This window comes from Thermobia domestica, chromosome 5, assembly GCF_964235325.1.
Source record: "Thermobia domestica chromosome 5, izTheDome1.hap1.1, whole genome shotgun sequence".
NCBI classification, from domain to species: Eukaryota; Metazoa; Arthropoda; class Insecta; order Zygentoma; family Lepismatidae; genus Thermobia; species Thermobia domestica.
This window is the reverse complement of record NC_137458.1, coordinates 99,443,266-99,462,372: the sequence shown is the minus strand read 5'-3', so window position 1 is coordinate 99,462,372 and position 19,107 is coordinate 99,443,266. Positions and strand designations below refer to the sequence as shown.

General features: G+C 34.0%; 1 protein-coding gene across 1 annotated transcript; it reads left to right on the top strand.

Annotated features, from left to right (window-relative positions):
- The first annotated feature begins 12,698 nt into the window (after positions 1–12,698).
- On the top strand, positions 12,699–16,535 carry LOC145685182 (uncharacterized). The gene is made up of 2 exons (XM_081757537.1): positions 12,699–13,002; positions 13,186–16,535. Exons 1-2 carry the CDS (start codon positions 12,699–12,701, stop codon positions 16,533–16,535), a joined length of 3,654 nt encoding a protein of 1,217 aa, XP_081613663.1.
- Positions 16,536–19,107: the final 2,572 nt, after the last annotated feature.

Genomic DNA, 19,107 nt, shown 5'->3' with positions numbered 1-19,107 from the left:
CCCGACGAGAAGATATTTCGTTCCGACCAACAAGAAAGGATAATGTTATACCGGTCGCATGTTGCACTTAGTTTGAACTTAGAACTCTAGCCGTCTCCCAGCTCTATTTTGGGGTTATATGACAGGTACGGGTCCTGGTGAGCTCGTGCCTATTCCTGGGAGTATGACCAGCGCCACCTACTGTAAACCAATTATTAGATAACATGCTACTGCAATACCTTCAAAGTCATTTCCCGGAACAGGACGAATTTATTTTTAAGCACGACCATAATGCTGTTCATTCATCAAGACTGGCGACGGAATAATTCCATGATCAACTTGAATTTATCTCTACAGAGTGACCTCTCAAATCTTCTGACTTTGGGGTTCTGTGCGTTAAGAATATAAAAATACGTCGAGAGAAGTGTGAGATTGTTGTGTACAACTCCGTGCTCCTGGGTGTTCTCGATGTTCTTGTTTCTTCCCACATTATATATTCCACAAATTCTGTCATAAGATATCCACATCATACATAATCGTCTATGTACCATAGCCAACTCAACTGTGGGGAGTTAAAGTATATTTTGTTATTACACTCGAATGTGAAAATTTTAATTCATTCCTTTCTCTTATTTATCTTGTTTGTCTTGAAGCTCTCATGGAAATTAAATTCTTTGTTATGCTTATTATCATAAACTCCACTAGAAATTATAGTAAGAGGGAAATAATATATCTTGTTGTTTTTATATAGAAAACTTCATTTACATATTTTCCATTCATGTGTTGTTATTATGTTTAGTAGTTTAGTAATTATTGCCTCAATATTTCAAAAAGAGATGTGTTAGTTTATTTCGTTATTTTCTGTTGCTGCTTTTGAACGTGACAGAAAAACTATTTCTCACGTAGAAATAATTCATTTCTGACTTTTTTATAATGCATTTTTATATTTCACTTCTCTTGTTTTCCAACATAACGTATAAATTGTTGTATCCTATTTTATTTACACTCGAATCCTACACAGGGAAAATACATCTTTTTTCTATTTTTTTGTTCCAACAAGTCACGAAATGGCTCATACCTTGGTTCGGCATTTCTTCATAAATCTACATTTCATGTCCCTCAATTCGTTTTATGCCTTTTCCACCTGTGCGTAAGAATTAAAAATGGTTCGGCGAGCGCGGGAATCGGTCTGTGGACCACAAAGTCTTCAGACTACCTTGCTTTTGAATACTCTAGGAGCGACGATAACCAGAGAAGAAAAACTGATTAATTTATTCAAGAGCCATGTAAACATGGGCTTAGTAGTTCCATCCTCGTCCGAATTTACAAAACTAACTCAGTCTTCAACTTTTACTAATAATTTGGCCAATAAGTTATCATTAGTTTTAACGCTATACGCAAGGATTCAATAGCATTAAAGGAAAGACACCAATTACAAATAGTAATTGAACTTACACCTCTAATCACAAGATCGATTCGATTCAAGTAGTTTTTCTCACGTTCATAGCTAGAAGGAGACCCGGGTTCGATTCCCGGCGGGAAATCACGGTAGTGGGTAGGTCCCATCTAATATAGCCTCGTTACTGAAAGGGATTATCAACTAAAAATCAACTCAATCTATGACGAAGAAAGGCGAAACAAAATTCATTACTGCTACCAGGTAACAAATATTTACACTACATTTATTGTTGTCGTAAAATAGTAATTCTATATGTCAATCCATAAGTGTAGTGATATTATTACCTTCATATGTAAGCTTAAGAATCATCTGCCATATCTTATGTTCTTATCAATAGATTCGACTAAGTGGCTTGTTTCATTTCGTTTGTCGATATAATAATAATAATAATAATAATAATAATAATAATAATAATAATAATAATAATAATAATAATAATAATAATAATAAATCGCCTGTTTTCGTAGTGTAGTGCTTTGCTGACGAGAACACACTGGACATTTTCCATAAAAAGTCCAAAAAACGTTAATCACTAAGTTATTGACCACGGTTTGGTCTGCAAGAAATCATGTTTTTTTTGCGGTACTGTGAATACCAAAGTGAAATATGTTTCTACAAAATTTCCTTATCTGGAGTCACTGGATAGTTAGAAATGTTCTATTGTTCTAAAGAAAATAACAGATATGTCTTCATCCGGAATTCATCTCTGGACCCCATGATCTTGAGTGAAGTTTTTTACCTATTACGCCATCAATATATGCTTACAATAAAAGCGATACAGTGGTAATTTATCGAGAAAGTCAAAGTACTTTACATCGTATTAATTTTAACTGTTTCGTTTTTATTGCTTTCACTCTTTGTTTTTCGTATAATGCATGAAAAAATACACTTTTTATTAGTATGTCCAGGGATACTGTTTGAACCCATCAGCAAATAGGAAGCTACTGGCGATACGATATGGAGTAATGTCTAATATATTATTTTCATACACCGATAGCAGCATGGTGCAAGATACTATCCCGCGGAAAACATTCATACAATTGTTTGAGAAATAGTACAATTTCGTGGTGTCAATAAATTTGAATTCTAAATCAATATACAAACTCTGTCTCTAGAGGGTGAATTTCAATAACATTATCCACAACAAAATTTTAGAACACACTTATGTATATTTAGAATATTATCGATTAAGAGATAGCGAAGATTATGGCATACAAGGACAGTTTTAAATTCGTGCTTGTTTCTAGCTCCCAGTAATAGTTATATTGCAAAGCTACTTAATATATTACGTGTTCTCTGCAAGAATGGTGAGGAAGTGAAAGAAACTATAGATCCGTACTATGCTATGTTAGTGACATTAAACAACGAAGTTTCTGCATGTAGGGACTAATTAGTTGTTAAATAGGTAATTTATGAACTAGTTCTAATAATATGTCAGACTTTGTATAGACGGGATCAAAAGTGTATTCACACTTCGATTTTCACATCCGTCAGCGTTAGACAATCATATTTGCAGTGATGTTGGCTGGGTTGAGAACAAGATAAGAAGATTCTACAAATTCTCCGCTTTGTTGAAAATGTGTCAGCGTAGCTAACCGAAAAAAATAAAATAAAATCTATGCCTCTGAGGCGAATAAACAATTGAGAAGAACACATTATTTGGTATGCACACAATGATCAATATTGTTTTATCACTTTGAATTTCGGTGTTGGTAAAAATTGTTTTATATTATAAAGTACAACGTCCAGTGTTCAATTAGGCCAATGCATGGGAAACAACGACATTGAAATTTAAAAAAATGAAACAATACGAAGGCATTAGATTCAAAAAGCATGTAAATGTAAAGGTATGAATATGTTGTAGAATGCACGAAAACACGGTCTTTGTAATCTCTTGTATGTTTTCAAGAAATGCTTTGTAAAATCACGATCTATAAAGAAAATTTTCCTACGTACCCAGTTGAGCAAGCCATGAGGCGACAAACGTATGATGTTAAAATAATAATAAAAGAACCCGATTCAGGACGTCTAGGAAGAATGAAAACGCAGAAGAGTTAAGTCATATAAAATTTTATGATTAGGAGATTTCGTGTTTTTTTACTCGATCTTTGCTAGAATTATGTTAGGTGTGGGGTTTTTGCCTTTGGAATTTCATCTTCAAGATTCTAATGATTATGTGTTGACTTTTCGTTGCAACTCCGCCAGTACATCTCATATTGTTATCTTTAAGACTGATTCAGAGGCATATACGAACTGTAATTTAGTCTATGTTCAATATTGTAGTCAGGTACCAATAGGCAATTCTCCATCACAACTAGAAGACAAAAAGAGGAAGATAGAAGCACACCACCTTGGTCAGATTCATCACCACAGATTTGGAGTCACCAATTTTACCTATCCGGAGAAAAAAGAAAAAGACAGCAAGGCGATCCAGAATCAGTTGGAAATATAAGATCAATCTTGCTCATTTCGTAATGTTACTTTCCATGGCAAAACACTTGAAAACACACTCTCTCAAACATTTCTAAAGAATTTAGAATCACACCAAACTTATTAGAACCAAATGCATTCATGTTTTCATTTACACATCACACATCGAATCACAAGGCTTAGGCTGATTTGAAGTTAGTAAGTAATCACAACGGGATCTGGATGAAAATCGCTGACTCCCATTGATATTAAAAATAAGTAGTTCATTTCGCCCCTAATTCATACCAAAGAGAGGTGGACAGAATATTCTGGATTTCGAGTCTAAGCATTAGGATTGAATTAGGTGTAATGCCAGTGGTATCAATTTGTAATTTCATTTATTAAAAACCGAAATAGCGGCGTTCGTAGTCCAACTCTAACAGTATTTCTAATACATTTTTGGAGATGAAAGGATCGAAAAAAATCATTGCCCTGCGGTTGCTAATTTTTCAATTATAACAACATTAATTGTGTTATGAAGTAACGTAACATTTGGAATTAATTGAGGCGGACCAATTCTTAGTGAATAGTGTTAATAAATTTCTGTAAAACTTTCTAGGATCTAATAGATTAAGAATATTTACATATAATCCCATTAAATACATAAAATCAAGATGAAACAGGAGAAAATTTAGAAAGTACCGCAACATCATTTATAGAAGCTGTAAGTAATGAAGATAATAATATATTAGGTTCAGCATTAGATAGTATTTTAGAAACATTGACACCTCCTGCAGTTCGGAAGAAATATGTATTTTCTCAAGAAAAAGACACAAAGCATAGACTTAGAACAATGGCGCATGCACAAACATGTTCAAATTTAGAAGCAGAAGCAAATATGAATCAGAATCGACAGAATAAACAACATGAAGTACAGGAAGGACAAAAACTTCAGGTGCAAATTAATTCAGACCTTGTAAATCAGATCAGATCTTTCTAAATTAAAAAGAAACTTTGATTTTAAGTTAGGTAGAGGCACAGTTATGTTTTTCGAAGAATTTGATGATGCATGTGAGATTAATGAATATGACGAAAATCGAAAGAAGGTCCTCTTGCCGGCAGCATTTACAGGTGTTGGTAGGAAATCGATTAAAACATTTTTGAAAAGGAGAAATGTAAAGGAAATGAATATGACGAAATCAAGATTGAAATAATAGAATAGTTTCGTAATTCAAACTTTAATTTTGATATGGAAGAAACGTTACGAGATGAGTAAGAGCCAGTTGTTAGTTTCGTGTATGATATGTTAGCGTTGGCGGATAAATTTGATAGTGAGATGACAGATAAGAAGAAAGTAGGATTCATAGCTTCAGGATTATTACCATATTACTTAGGCAGAATAGGAGCAAATTCGTTTAGGACTCTAGAGGAATTTATAAAAGAATTGATGAAAATGAAAGAAAACAAGTGTAAGAGACAAGAAAAAAGAGAAAATAATTGAATGGCAGAGTCGGTGCAGGATCTCATTAATAAAGTTAGAAATTGGATTGTAGTGAATATAAATTCGTCAGATAGTGATAGTGAAGTTGAGAAATGAGTCATAAATAAACAGGCACAAACAGTGGTGAAAGAATAAGAGAGAAATACATCTAGTAAGAAAATGGAAAAAAATTAAGAAACGGAACATAATTCGAGGAATCAAATGTCTAGGGCGGAAAAAGTGTTGCAGGAACTGAAAGTTTCAATAACAGACAATCAGACAGGAGATACGAAAAAGCAGGATAAGTCTCAGCAGAATTCGGTTAGAGACAGATATAAGAATTTAGGAGTAATGGCAACAGACATACGTACCAATAGAGAAATTTTAGTAATCCATTACAAAACGAACGTTTTCTTCATAGAAGTAGTTCTAGAGGAAATGAAGAATTTTGAGGTAGAAATAGAAGTGGCCGATCAAGAATGTTTCAAAATATGAACTACAAGAATTCATACCAAACAGAGGTGCTATCACGAGACAGTTACAAAATGATCTTATTTAACCTTAGACATACCAAGGAAAAATTGATATTGTTTAAACTTTTATTTTGTTTTACAGCATCCTATAGTTTATAAAATATTTGAATCTTTTACATTATTCGTATCAACATAAACTTTCACTTTTGACAGTTTTCAGTGAAACAGAACCTGAAACTTTATGAAAATAATATGACGTTGTGATTAGTGGTTTCGCTCCTGTCTTTGTTTTGAGAAAATTCCTTATTTGATCAAAGCCACCGTATTTTTCATTTTCATTTTAATTTGTGAAAACCATTGCACCGTAAGAAAATTTAAAAATATGTTGCAAACAGTACAAAGAATAAAAACCTATATATTTGAGTATTTGTAAGCACATAATGTCTCTTCTTTAGCAGGCGTTTGTCTAATTTAATCTCCATTTAATAATACAAGCATGTCTCGACTAGAAGCCTTAACGACATTAAATTAACACAAGTTCTCTCTTGTCGAACGCTGTAATATATCATTCACTATCATTTGCTATATTCTAGGCAGGTACTGTAATTTGGTAATGAACAATACACAAACACATATTCAAATATGAAAATGGTTCCTGATAATTACCCAATATTACTATTCCTGATAATAATTCAATAATATCTATCTCCATTCTCTCTTTTTCTCTCAGATACTAGTAATATGTGAATGATTCTTCTGTCTCATTTCCAGATCGAAAAAAATGAGCAAAGGGAATTTATTCATCACATTCTAAAGACAAATTAAATTTAAAGGTATTAGTGTTCAGTAAGGTAATTTGAACCGAAGACATTGTCATTACAACAACAACCCCTACAACACCTTCCCTATTCTTACAGTGGTAGCGAAGTCTCCTAATTTAATAGTTGTATTTAGAAAATGAAGGCTGGTGGTATATATAGAGAGAAAGGAGGTGAAAACTAAGAAAAATTGAATGAAGAAAACCCAAAATTAATACAGATACATTTCGCCTCCCAAGTGAAGGTTTAAGTTGCCAAGTTTTGGTTATCATAACCCTTTGGAAACTAATAACCAAGCAGTCGGTTAAATAATACTTTGCTCCTGTAATCTATTTCTTATATGAGTTACCGAGAAAATTGTCAGAAAAGCGTTTTCACCAAATAATTCGGTTGCTTTAGGCAAGAAAAATTAGGCGATAAGCTTTTAGTTTGTTTCAGCTTTCGACCAATAGATATTTTGTCAAATATGCGGTTAAATTAGCAAAATAACTTTTGCTAAGTAGTGGTATGGTAAAATTTTCTTAATATATTGTGTAACAGTAAATCACTATAACTATTATAATATTGGGAAAGTATTTGTAGTCATACATCATAGATACAAGTGATACATTTACAGGGTAAAATTTTGTTCATAAAAATCTATAAACCATTTCAGATACAAAGAACAAAAACGTGAGCCCAGATCCATCGCTATTTCCTCAGATCAGTGCAGAGAGAATTGCATTTTCCCTTCGTTCTTGTATAGATTCTAGCAGCAAAACTTACTAGTGCCAACGGTAGTTGAGCGTGGTGAGGCACTAATCTTTGTAAGGAACCCATGAAAGTTCAAGGTGTGAGGCAATAATTAAATGTGTAATATTTCTCACACATGAAAATTTCAAATTTAGTGCTTAGTTGTCAAAATGTTTGTTTATTGCAATATATAATTGCTTTTTTTACTTAGAAGACTTAGTTATAAACACTTAGAAGACTTATGAGTTTAAAATTTCTAGAATAATCTCCGATACTTGGATAGATATGAAATTAGACTCAAATAAACACAAGGAAGCAATAAATTAAAAATTTATACACTAAACGAATTTTGTATCTGAGAAAATACATTGCTACTGCTAACATATTTGATTACCAATTAATCATAAAATACAGATAAAGTAAAAACAAATATAAGCTAGGTATATACATACATACATACACACAAATATATATATATATATATATATATATATATATATATATATATATAATTGAATTTAGCGAATTAAATTAAGAGTTTCCACAAATATCGCATGGTCACTTCACATCTAATACACAGCTACATCACAATATTAACAAGTATGTTGGTGTACGTAAAAATACAGCTTAACCTATTTCATTCATTCGGGCATAGTCAGCATAAATTTGATACACAATATTTGCACTGATGCATAGTTGTAATTCATAGAATATGACCGAAGTAGAATTACAATTAAATCAAACCAAATTCAAAGTGAAACAAAGCAAGAACCGATTAATATCATAAATAAAATAACACTTCAAATATATATTATTTATTGCTATCGTTTAAAGGATTTGAAACATTGTCTTTTAAGATTAAATTACTGTTCTTATATTCTTGCGAACAAATTGCTAACTTGGCTTTCATCCATTCTACGTCTTACCACATTTAAGTTAAGTTGGCATTGTCAAAAGATTCGATTAGGTTATAGTGAATAGCATAATCTTCATTACGGTCCTGTGTGTTGTTTACTTCACTAATTCTTTGGTTTATATCTCGAAAATTTCTGCCACCCACGTAATTATTACGAAATCCGAGATTTCGTGAGAAATTAGCCCGATTATTTACATTATTTCTAGAAACGGTACTATTATCATTTATGTTTCTTCTGAAGTTAGATTCTGACGTATTGTTGTTACGAGTAAATCTAACATTACATCTTGTACTACGATTACAATTGTCTCTAACGCGTATATTTCGAACAGAAATATAGTTAGCTTGAATTCTATTACTATTACGCTCCAATCTAATATGGCATTCATAACTTTGAACAATCATTATTAAATGATTGAAATTTATACATTGTGAAAAGATCAATACTTGTTGAAGCTTACAAGGTAGTAGTATTCTCACTGATGCCATAATACGTGACTCCTGCTGCTAGAGATTGATTTGTTTAAAATCTTTACTCGCTGGGATTAAAAAATCGGTAAGGATTTTTCGACTAATAGATCAAAACGTCGATTCCTGATCTAAGGATCCCTGTCTGATAACATAAAATCATTTTTTAAATTAGCTAACAAGGCATTTTTAAAATCAGAATCAGAACTACCACTATTGTTAAACCATACAGAACAGGGTGGTAATAAAATATGAGGTAATATCTTAAGGAAATTGGCCTTACCTATGCTAATTAATTCGTATTTTTCCTCAATTTTTTTCTAGAAAGAAGCTTGCTGGAATGTCTTCTGATCTGCCACTGAATTTGGTAAGTGACTTTATTTCACTGAATTTGACCTTCAGATGTCCTTTTAATGCGTACGATTCCTGTGAGGCATCTTCGTTTCCTCATTCTCCGTATTTGAAATAGTGTTCTCCCTGTCAGAACAGTTTAGGATGAATTGTTATCTTCTTCGCATTGTGTCTTAACTCAGGTCTCCTATATTCATCACACATAATATTGAAGGCAGGATCAGGATTACAGTTGATCGCACGGATCTCTTTTTTAATAGTATTGCTTATTTCCTGAAGAATTCGAATTTGATTGGCATGTTTGTTGCCTTGAGTTTCGAATACGTCAACAGTATTTTGCACCAATGCAAAGCTAAGAACAGTCTGTTCCATCCTATTGTCCGTTATCCCCAATTTAGTATTTATCTGTTCTAAACTCCTTTTTTTTAAATTTGGAATCCATTTGTTCCAATCTGTTATCCAACTCATGTCCAACTTGTTATGTCACTTGTTAGAATCTGGTGCCCAATTTGGTATCAAACTTTTGAGACATGGAATTCATTTCTTGTGACCTACGTTACCATGCCCTGCTTCTAAATGTTTATGCAATACGCCAGATTACCTTAAATAATTCAACACGGTAATACACTTCCTATATATATATATATATATATATATATATATATATATATATATATTATCCTTCAACTTATATATTGAACATTCAGATTACACAATATGGTTCATCGTTACATCTATATTTTTCTAGTTACTATGGCAACGACATTAAAACAGGTAAACAAATCGTCATGGCAACGACAACAAACAATATCTCAATATAACACATAATATTTAAATTATTTCTTTATATTGTTTCATGTTCTTCTTCTTGATAGTTTGTGCCCTTTTAAATAGCTCATTTTGCACGTAAATAAAGATAATACTTAAAAGTACTTAAGAAATATACATTATCGTTTTAATATATATATATATATATAAACGAAAGTGACTATGTGTGTGACATCGTAACTTTTTAACCAATTTACCGATGTCAAACAAAATTTCAATATAGTTAAGATTCGGGCCTGGAATGGCTTTTATCTGTTTATCTGTGTTACTTAGAGAGGGTAGGTACAAGAGGAAATGTATAAAAATAATCGAAAATGACCGATATTCTTGTCTGATTCGTAGTTGTTAGGTCGCTGATTCCCTTATCTTACGGGAGGAGCAAACATATATATAAAATATAAATAACATGAAAGTGACTGCATTTACGACAAATTAACTCATCAACTACCACCTGATCTCGAAAAAGTTTTGAACATAGATGAGATTCGGCCGTAGAATTGTGTTTGTCATTTCATCATTCATAATTCTTCGGTTCCCAAGTTGATTGGTGACAGTTCACGTGCCCAAAATGCAACGTATTCTCTCCTTGCAAAGAACGAATATTGCCATAGGTTTTGATAAAATAACCCCCTTTCTTTGGCTAAAAGAGTTAAAATTATTTATGCGTTATATTGATATTTTAACGAAATATATATACGAGTATAGTAAAGAATTGTTTCGCTATATAAATTTTGCTTAAGTGGATATATGGAACGTATGTTCTGTATTTCTGTAATCATGTTCTGTAATGATGTTCTGTATTTCGGTGAAAATGATTGAAACTGTGATATGTTGTAGATGTTGTGATCCTGAGAAAAAGTCTTAATGGGCATAACCGACAATCACTAACCGTTTTGCCACTACAGTGTCGCTTTCTTTAGCAACAATAGCTAACGACATTCTGGATTTCGGTGGAATTGCTTGAAACCGTGATATGCTGTAAATATTGTGACCTTGAGGAAAAGTCTTAATGGGCACAACTACCACTCACTGACCGTTTGACCACTACTAGGCATTTGTTTTAAAGCAACCGAAGACAGTGAAGTTTTTTATTGCGGTGAAAATGACTGAAACTGTAATATTGCTGATATTGTTATCCAGAGAAAAAGCCTTCATGGACACAACCGTAAATCACTAATGCTTTGGTCAGTACAGGGCCACTTTCTTGAAAACAGATAAATTTAACAATGTTTTGGATTTCGGTAAGATTTAGTACAACTCAGATATGTTGAATATCTTATCATGAGAAAAAGTCTTAATGGACACAACCATCGTATTATGACCGCTTGGCCATAGGACTGCCAACTCTGGATACTACTACTACTACTACTACTACTACTACTACTACTACTACTAATAATAATAATAATAATAATAATAATTACAGCTCCCCTTCAAAATTCACTATGGTATAGTCCTGAGTGTGAAATTTCTCTGTCCGGATGCATTCATGGGAAGGAAAAGTACTATCGTGAACAAAAGTGCACTAATACCTGTATTCTGCATATTCTTAGTACAATCACTAATAAGCTTAATATATATATGATGCTATAAATGAGAAACTGAAATCGCATTGATCATTTTATGGTATTTAACAGTAACAACCACTTCTTTAAAGTCATTGAAGCAGATGAACAAACGTATATTAATTTTTACGTGACAATTTGGCATTTGGAAAATGAAATTTATTCTGTAAACTTATACTTCAACTACAGGAAATTGCTTTAAGAATTTTTTTCACTCTCAATAAATACATAAAATTCAAATGCAAGCAAATTTCAAAATTTCCCTGATACAGTCCCTGTCTTCTTTAAAATTATCTAAACACATAAACAAAATACAGTATTTTAATCATTTATAGATGGATATATGTGACAGTTTTGAATTTACAGAATGAAAGTTACTTTTTAAATCTATAGCTCTACTTCGAACTTGATACTAATTTGAGAAAAAAAAGTCATAAAGGAGTTTGGTGAGACGTTACCAATCACCGACTTTAATCAAAGTAACGGCACTATTTCCGGCCATCCCGGCCAAAAAGCGACCAGTTGACAACCCTATTTGGCCACTACAGGTCCATTTAAATACAGCCGGTGTTAAGTCTTATATTATGTAGTAATATTTTTAAGAACTGGAAACACTGTTTTTACGAAATTTAGATTTCATTTGTTATTCAAGATGGAAAGTGTTGAAGAGAGAAGGTGCATAAGGCACGAGGCACGAACATTTCTTCCAGAATTGTAAAGTTAAGTTTGTTATTTAAGTGCAATGAACACAGTGAAGTTGTTATATGTACTTTGTGGTTTATTTTAAGTGTTAGTTGAAAACCAGCGATTAGTAAGGTACAATAAAAACTAAAAACAAGTATTGGAAGTTTCCATTGTTAGAAGACAGTCCATTACCAGTAAAGTAAATGGCGCACGTTTAAGAACATAAGCATAAACAGTTTTTTTGGTCCTCCAGTGCCGAATGGAAGAAGTGTTGTGCCAAGAAAAATAATAAGTGAATCATTCAAACATTCATATTGACTATGTGTGTGTAAAGACAGTGAGTGTTACGAATCAGAAGCAAAATTGACCTAGTGGACTTATCACGTACGCGCCTACGCATTCAGCTGTGCATTGCAATCTGAAGAAAAACAAAGGCGCAATGTAGCAGTCACGTAGCTAAGTATATTTTTTTGTTTCTTTTTTACTTGTGTAAAGATCTGTTGTTATAAGGACTTCAGGTAGATATATCACAAGCAATGGATTCAAATACTAATTCTCTTATAAAGGCAAGAGGCCTAGCTAAAGCTTCCCTTACAAGAATGAAAACATTTGTTGAACAATTTGGAGCAGACGGCGATGTAATGCAAATTAAAGTTAGGTGTGCACGTTTACCCAATATATTCAAAGAATATGATGAAGTGCAAAAACAGCTTGAATTAAAGGACGAAAACGATGAATACACACAGGATAGAGACTTGTTTGAAGCCACTTACTACGATACTCTTGCAAAAATGACGTCAATTGTTGAAACAGCTGAGAAGGCTAGTAGTAGCAATAGAAGTTCGTCAGATAATTCAACCGCGAATACAGGGTGTCTAAAATTACCAGTCATAAAGCTACCAACATTTAAAGGTCAAGTTACAGATTTCAGACATTTTCATGATACTTTCAGTAGTTTGGTTGTAAACAATCAGAGTTTAGATGATATTCAAAGATTTCATTATTTGTTGTCCTCATTATCAGGTGAAGCAAGCAAATTAGTTGAGAATATACCCGTGACAGGTGAAAATTTCAAACTTGCTTGGGAAATGATATGCAAAAGGTATAATAATCCAAAGCTAATAGCAACTGCTCATGTAAAGGCATTGTTTTCATTACCAACTGTCAGTAAAGATTCAGTGGCGGACTTAAGGACATTATTAAATCAAACTATAAGTAACGTAAATGCACTTAAGGCGTTACAGTTAGATACTCCTTTGGAGGATATATTGTTATCGCACCTAGTTTTGGAAAAGCTAGATGAACAAACACGTAAAGACTTTGAAAATCAAACAAATAGGGAACAGTTTGCTAGTTTAGAAGAACTTCATGTATTTTTAGAAAATAAATGCCAGGCCTTAGAATTGGTAAAATCTACGCAATCAAAGTCACATTTCAGTAAATCCAATGTTGTCAAGGAAGTAAAAAATGCTAGTCAATCTTATGTAAGTACTAATGTTTTGTGTTCGTTCTGTCAACAAAGTCATGCGTTGCAAAAGTGTAATGCGTTTCAGAAATTAAGTGTATCCAAAAGATTAAGTTTTGCGAAACAGAACAAGCTTTGTTTTAATTGCTTGAAAGTTGTCAACCATGTAGCGAAAGATTGTTCGCTAAATGCATGCAAAATATGTAATCTCAAGCATCACACGTTATTGCATAGTGATTTTAAGAAATCAAAGCCTAATCATGCTGTAAGTGTTGAAAATGATTCTGTTACGGAACCTGTAGGTGAAAAGTCAATGTCTCAAGGACAGGAAGTTGTTAATACTAGTACTTATTGCTCTGTGAAGCCTAAAAGTAATGTGCGTGTTTTACTTTCAACTGCAGTTGTTCAAGTTAAAGATTGCAATGGTAAATTACATATGGTTAGGGCTTTGCTTGATAGTTGTTCCCAATCTCATTTTGCAACAGAATCTCTCATTCAAAGGTTAAAATTAAAGAAATATCCTATGAATGTTCCTGTACAAGGTATTAATAATGTAAGTTGCAACGTTAAATACGGAAGTAAGTTACAAGTATTCTCTGCTGTAAGTGATTTTAGTGTAGATGTTGAGTGTTTTGTATTGCCAAAAATAGCGGGAAATTTACCTGATGCTGATATTGACATTAAAGAATGGAACTTTCCACCGAATTTACAGTTAGCGGATCCTAATTTCAACAAGTCTGGTAAGATTGATTTGTTGTTAGGTGCTGGAATTTTCTTTAGTCTACTCAAAGCAGGACAACAGGTGCGTCCAGGAGCATTTCCAGTTCTCCAAAATACAGAGTTAGGATGGATAGTTTCAGGACAATATCAGACGCCAAAGCACAACAACTTCACGCCAGAACATCGAACATTCTTTTTGCACAACAACGATGATTTAAGCCATCAGCTGCAGAAGTTTTGGAAAATAGAAGATATTCAAGAAACTCCTCTATCCAAAGAAGAAAGGGAGTGCGAAGAACATTTTATCGCAAACACTAGAAGACATTCAACAGGACGCTTTATAGTGAGACTGCCATTCAAACAAGAAGTGACCCAGTTAGGTGATTCTTATAAGACAGCTGTTCAGCGTTTACAACAACTAGAAAAAAGGTTAAATAGATGCCCCAAGTTACGCACAGATTATATGGCATTCCTTGAAGAGTATGAAGCTTTGGAACATATGAAGGAAGTGGAAGGCAACTCTAATATTACTCAAGGATATTACTTGCCTCATCATCCAGTTATTAAGGAAGCTAGTACTACTACGAAGACTAGAGTAGTATTTGATGCATCCGCATGCTCAACTAGTGGCATTTCACTGAACGATGTTCTCAAAGTTGGTCCAACTGTGCAAGACGATTTGCAGTCAATTATATTAAGATTTCGCACCTACCCTATAGCTTTTACTGCAGATATAGAGAAGATGTATCGACAGATTTTGATTGATGAGCGTGACTGTAAATTCCAGAAGATCTTGTGGAGAAGATCAGAAGAAGAACCCATTAAGGTATATGAATTAAAAACTGTCACATACGGAACAGCCTCAGCGCCTTTCCTTGCTACTCGCTGTCTCCAGCAATTAAGTGCAGAAGAAGCTTGTGAATATCCGAAGGCAGCACAAGTTCTGAAGAATGACTTCTATATTGACGATTGTATTTCAGGAGCTGAAAGTGTGGAGGAAGCTTTAAAGATAAAGGACGAATTAATACAAATGCTACAAAAGGGTGGTTTTTTGCTAAGAAAGTGGTGTTCCAACAGTACTGAGTTATTGGAATCCATCTCTGAAGAATTGAGAGAAACACAACTTCCATTACGCTTAGACGATAAGGGTCAAATCAAAACATTAGGATTACTTTGGCATCCAGCAACTGATCAACTTCAAGTGATGAATGGATTCACTCTAAATCAAAGGTCGAATAATAATTTAACAAAACGCAAGATGTTGGGTATTATTGCTTCAATCTTTGATCCGTTGGGAATTGTTAGTCCAATAACAATCGTATGTAAGATAATTCTTCAAGATCTGTGGCAAGCAGGATTGGAGTGGGATGAAACACTTCCTAAAGAACTACAGCAAAGATGCAAGACAGTACTTGAATTCATTCCTTCATTATCAGATATCAGTGTAGACAGAATGGTTCTTCAGTTGGGTACCTTGATAGACATTCAAGTTCACGCTTTCTCAGACGCTTCAGAAAAGGCTTATGGGACATGTGTGTATTTAAGATCCGTCAGCAAGGATGGTCAAGTTACTTCGAAGTTATTATGTGCTAAGTCCAAAGTGGCGCCCATAAAGAAGATTTCCCTGCCTCGCTTAGAGTTATGTGCGGCAGTGTTATCAGCAAAACTTGTCAAAAAGGTAACTAAGGCATTAAAACAACGAATATCCCAGGTGTATATGTGGACAGATTCTATGGTGGTCTTAGCATGGTTAAGAGCAAGTCCAAATAGATGGAAAACATTTGTTGGCAATCGAGTTGCTGAGGTACAAGAAGTGGGAGGGGAATGGAGACACGTCGCTTCAAGTGAAAATCCTGCAGATATTATATCAAGGGGAACAAGTCCTGACAAGTTAATACATAATAATTTGTGGTGGAACGGTCCTCAGTGGTTACAATGTTCTTCACTTGATTGGCCTAAGACGGAGCCTGCCCCACTCAGAGAGATTCCTGAACAGAAGAAATTAAAATCAAGTTACTTAGTGACAACTCAAGATAATAGTATGATCGAAAAATTCTCTACTTTGAACAAACTTCAGAGAGTCTTGGCTTATTGCATGCGGTTTTTCAAGAATGCTAAAGTAGAAGCATCGAGAAGAAATGTAGACGCTCTTACTTTGGAAGAAATTGAAGAAGTTTTATCAGACTAATACGAGAAGTTCAAAGTTCAGTTTATGCTATGGAAATGGCTGATCTTAAAGAAAGTGGAAGAGTTAGCAATAAGAGCAAACTCTTGTCTCTCAATCCTTTCATATGTGATCAACAATTACTAAGAGTTGGTGGAAGATTAAAAATGTCTGAACTTGAATTTGACGCTAAACATCAAATTATTCTACCACCAGATCATCACCTAACAAGACTAATTATGGAACATGAACATAGGCGATTGCTACATTCTGGATGTCAGTTAATGCTAGCATCACTAAGGCAAAGGTATTGGATACCTAATGGTAAAAATGCCATCAAGAAAGTTATTAGAAGGTGTATTACATGTCAAAGATTAAAGGCGTCTGGACCAGAACAATTAATGGGACAACTACCAAAACATAGAGTAGAACTAACAAGACCTTTTACAAATTCTGGAATTGACTTTGCCGGTCCTATTTACATTAAAACTGGTACCAGAAGGTCAAAAACAAAGGTGAAGTGCTACATTGCAGTGTTTGTGTGTTTAGCAACAAAGGCTATCCATCTCGAAGTTGTGAGTGATCTTACTAGTCAGGCATTTTTAGCTGCTTTGAGAAGATTCATATCTCGTCGAGGTAAATGCAAGCATATCTATAGCGACAATGGAACTACGTTCATTGGTGCCAACAAGGAACTTCAAGAAGTCGAAAAGTTGTTGCATACAGCTGACCATCAAGAAAGGATTAAGAATTTTGCAACTACTGAAGGAATCCAATGGCATTTTATTCCGCCATATTCGCCCAACTTCGGTGGTCTTTGGGAGGCTGCAGTTAAGTCCTTTAAATACCACTTAAGAAGAGTCATGGGAATGTCATATCTCACGTTTGAAGAGTTAACAACATTAACCACACAAATAGAAGCTTGCTTAAATTCGAGACCTCTTGTAGCATTATCCAATGATCCTAATGATCCAGTAGCATTAACTCCTGGTCATTTTATTATTGGTCAACCATTGACAGCGCTACCAGAACGAGACTTACATCACGAGAAGATTAGTTCAATTCAAAGATGGCAAAGGATCCAACAACAATTTCAACAGTTTTGGAGAAGATGGTATATGGAATATTTGTCACAACTACAAGGAAGAAATAAGTGGAAGAGAAGCTGTGCAAACATACAGCCAGGTCAATTGGTGGTTCTCAAAGAAGATAAGCTACCTCCTCTATCGTGGAAATTGGGAGTCATCACTGAAGTGCATTCTGGACCTGACGGTTTGGTTCGAGTGGCTACTGTTAGAACTTCCAATGGTTTATATAAACGCTCAATTAGAGGACTTTGTGTTTTACCAAATAATGATGAATCGTAATGTCATTCATGTTAAAGTATATTTATTTCCTGTTTTAGTCTATTTTATTTGTTGTTATGTAAAGTTTGTTTTCTTTTCTTTTTTTAAAAAAAGGTCTCTAGCCCTTTTTTGGCGGGCGGCATGTTAAGTCTTATATTATGTAGTAATATTTTTAAGAACTGGAAACACTGTTTTTACGAAATTTAGATTTCATTTGTTATTCAAGATGGAAAGTGTTGAAGAGAGAAGGTGCATAAGGCACGAGGCACGAACATTTCTTCCAGAATTGTAAAGTTAAGTTTGTTATTTAAGTGCAATGAACACAGTGAAGTTGTTATATGTACTTTGTGGTTTATTTTAAGTGTTAGTTGAAAACCAGCGATTAGTAAGGTACAATAAAAACTAAAAACAAGTATTGGAAGTTTCCATTGTTAGAAGACAGTCCATTACCAGTAAAGTAAATGGCGCACGTTTAAGAACATAAGCATAAACAGCCGGGTATAACGATTTTTTGATCTCGGTGTAAATTAATGAAACGGTGATATGTTGTATATCTGATCATGAGAAAAATTCGCCAGGTCTTTCCAGGACTTTGTGTTATCCCGCGAGATGAGCATGTTAATATGGGCTATGCTTAAATGATGTTCGCCGTTACTCTTCCCATCCTTTTCGGGGTTGCGGGATATGAATTTTCAGGGTTTCATAGAATTCTGCCAAAATTCCAGAGTATCCTTACATCTGCAGTTTAAAAATGTGGCTCCGCAGTTGAAAAATTGCCACTGATTGGTGGTTGTTACCATGAGACTTTTTCTCAGGGTCGTAATATCTACAACATATCACGGTTTTAAGCAATTCCACCATAATAAAGATTACCGTTACCTTCTGTTCCTTTTTTTAAAGTGTCCCTGCTGGCTGCGCCTGTTGAGGTTTCTTCCAGGATTACAATATCTACAACATATCAAGGTTTCAAGCATTTGCACCGAAATACGGAATAGCATTTGCTTTAGCGTCTTTTTAAAAGTGGTCCAGTAGTGTCCAAACGGTCAGAGATGGATGGTTGTACAAATTGAGACTTTTTCTCAGGATCATAATATCTACAACATATCACGGTTTCAAGCTATTCCACCGAAATCCAAAATAAGGTTACCTTCTGCTGTTTAAAAAATGGCCCTGCATTGGCCAAGCGGTCAGTAATGGATGGTTGTATAAATTGATACTTTTTCTCAGGATTACAATTTCTTCAATACATC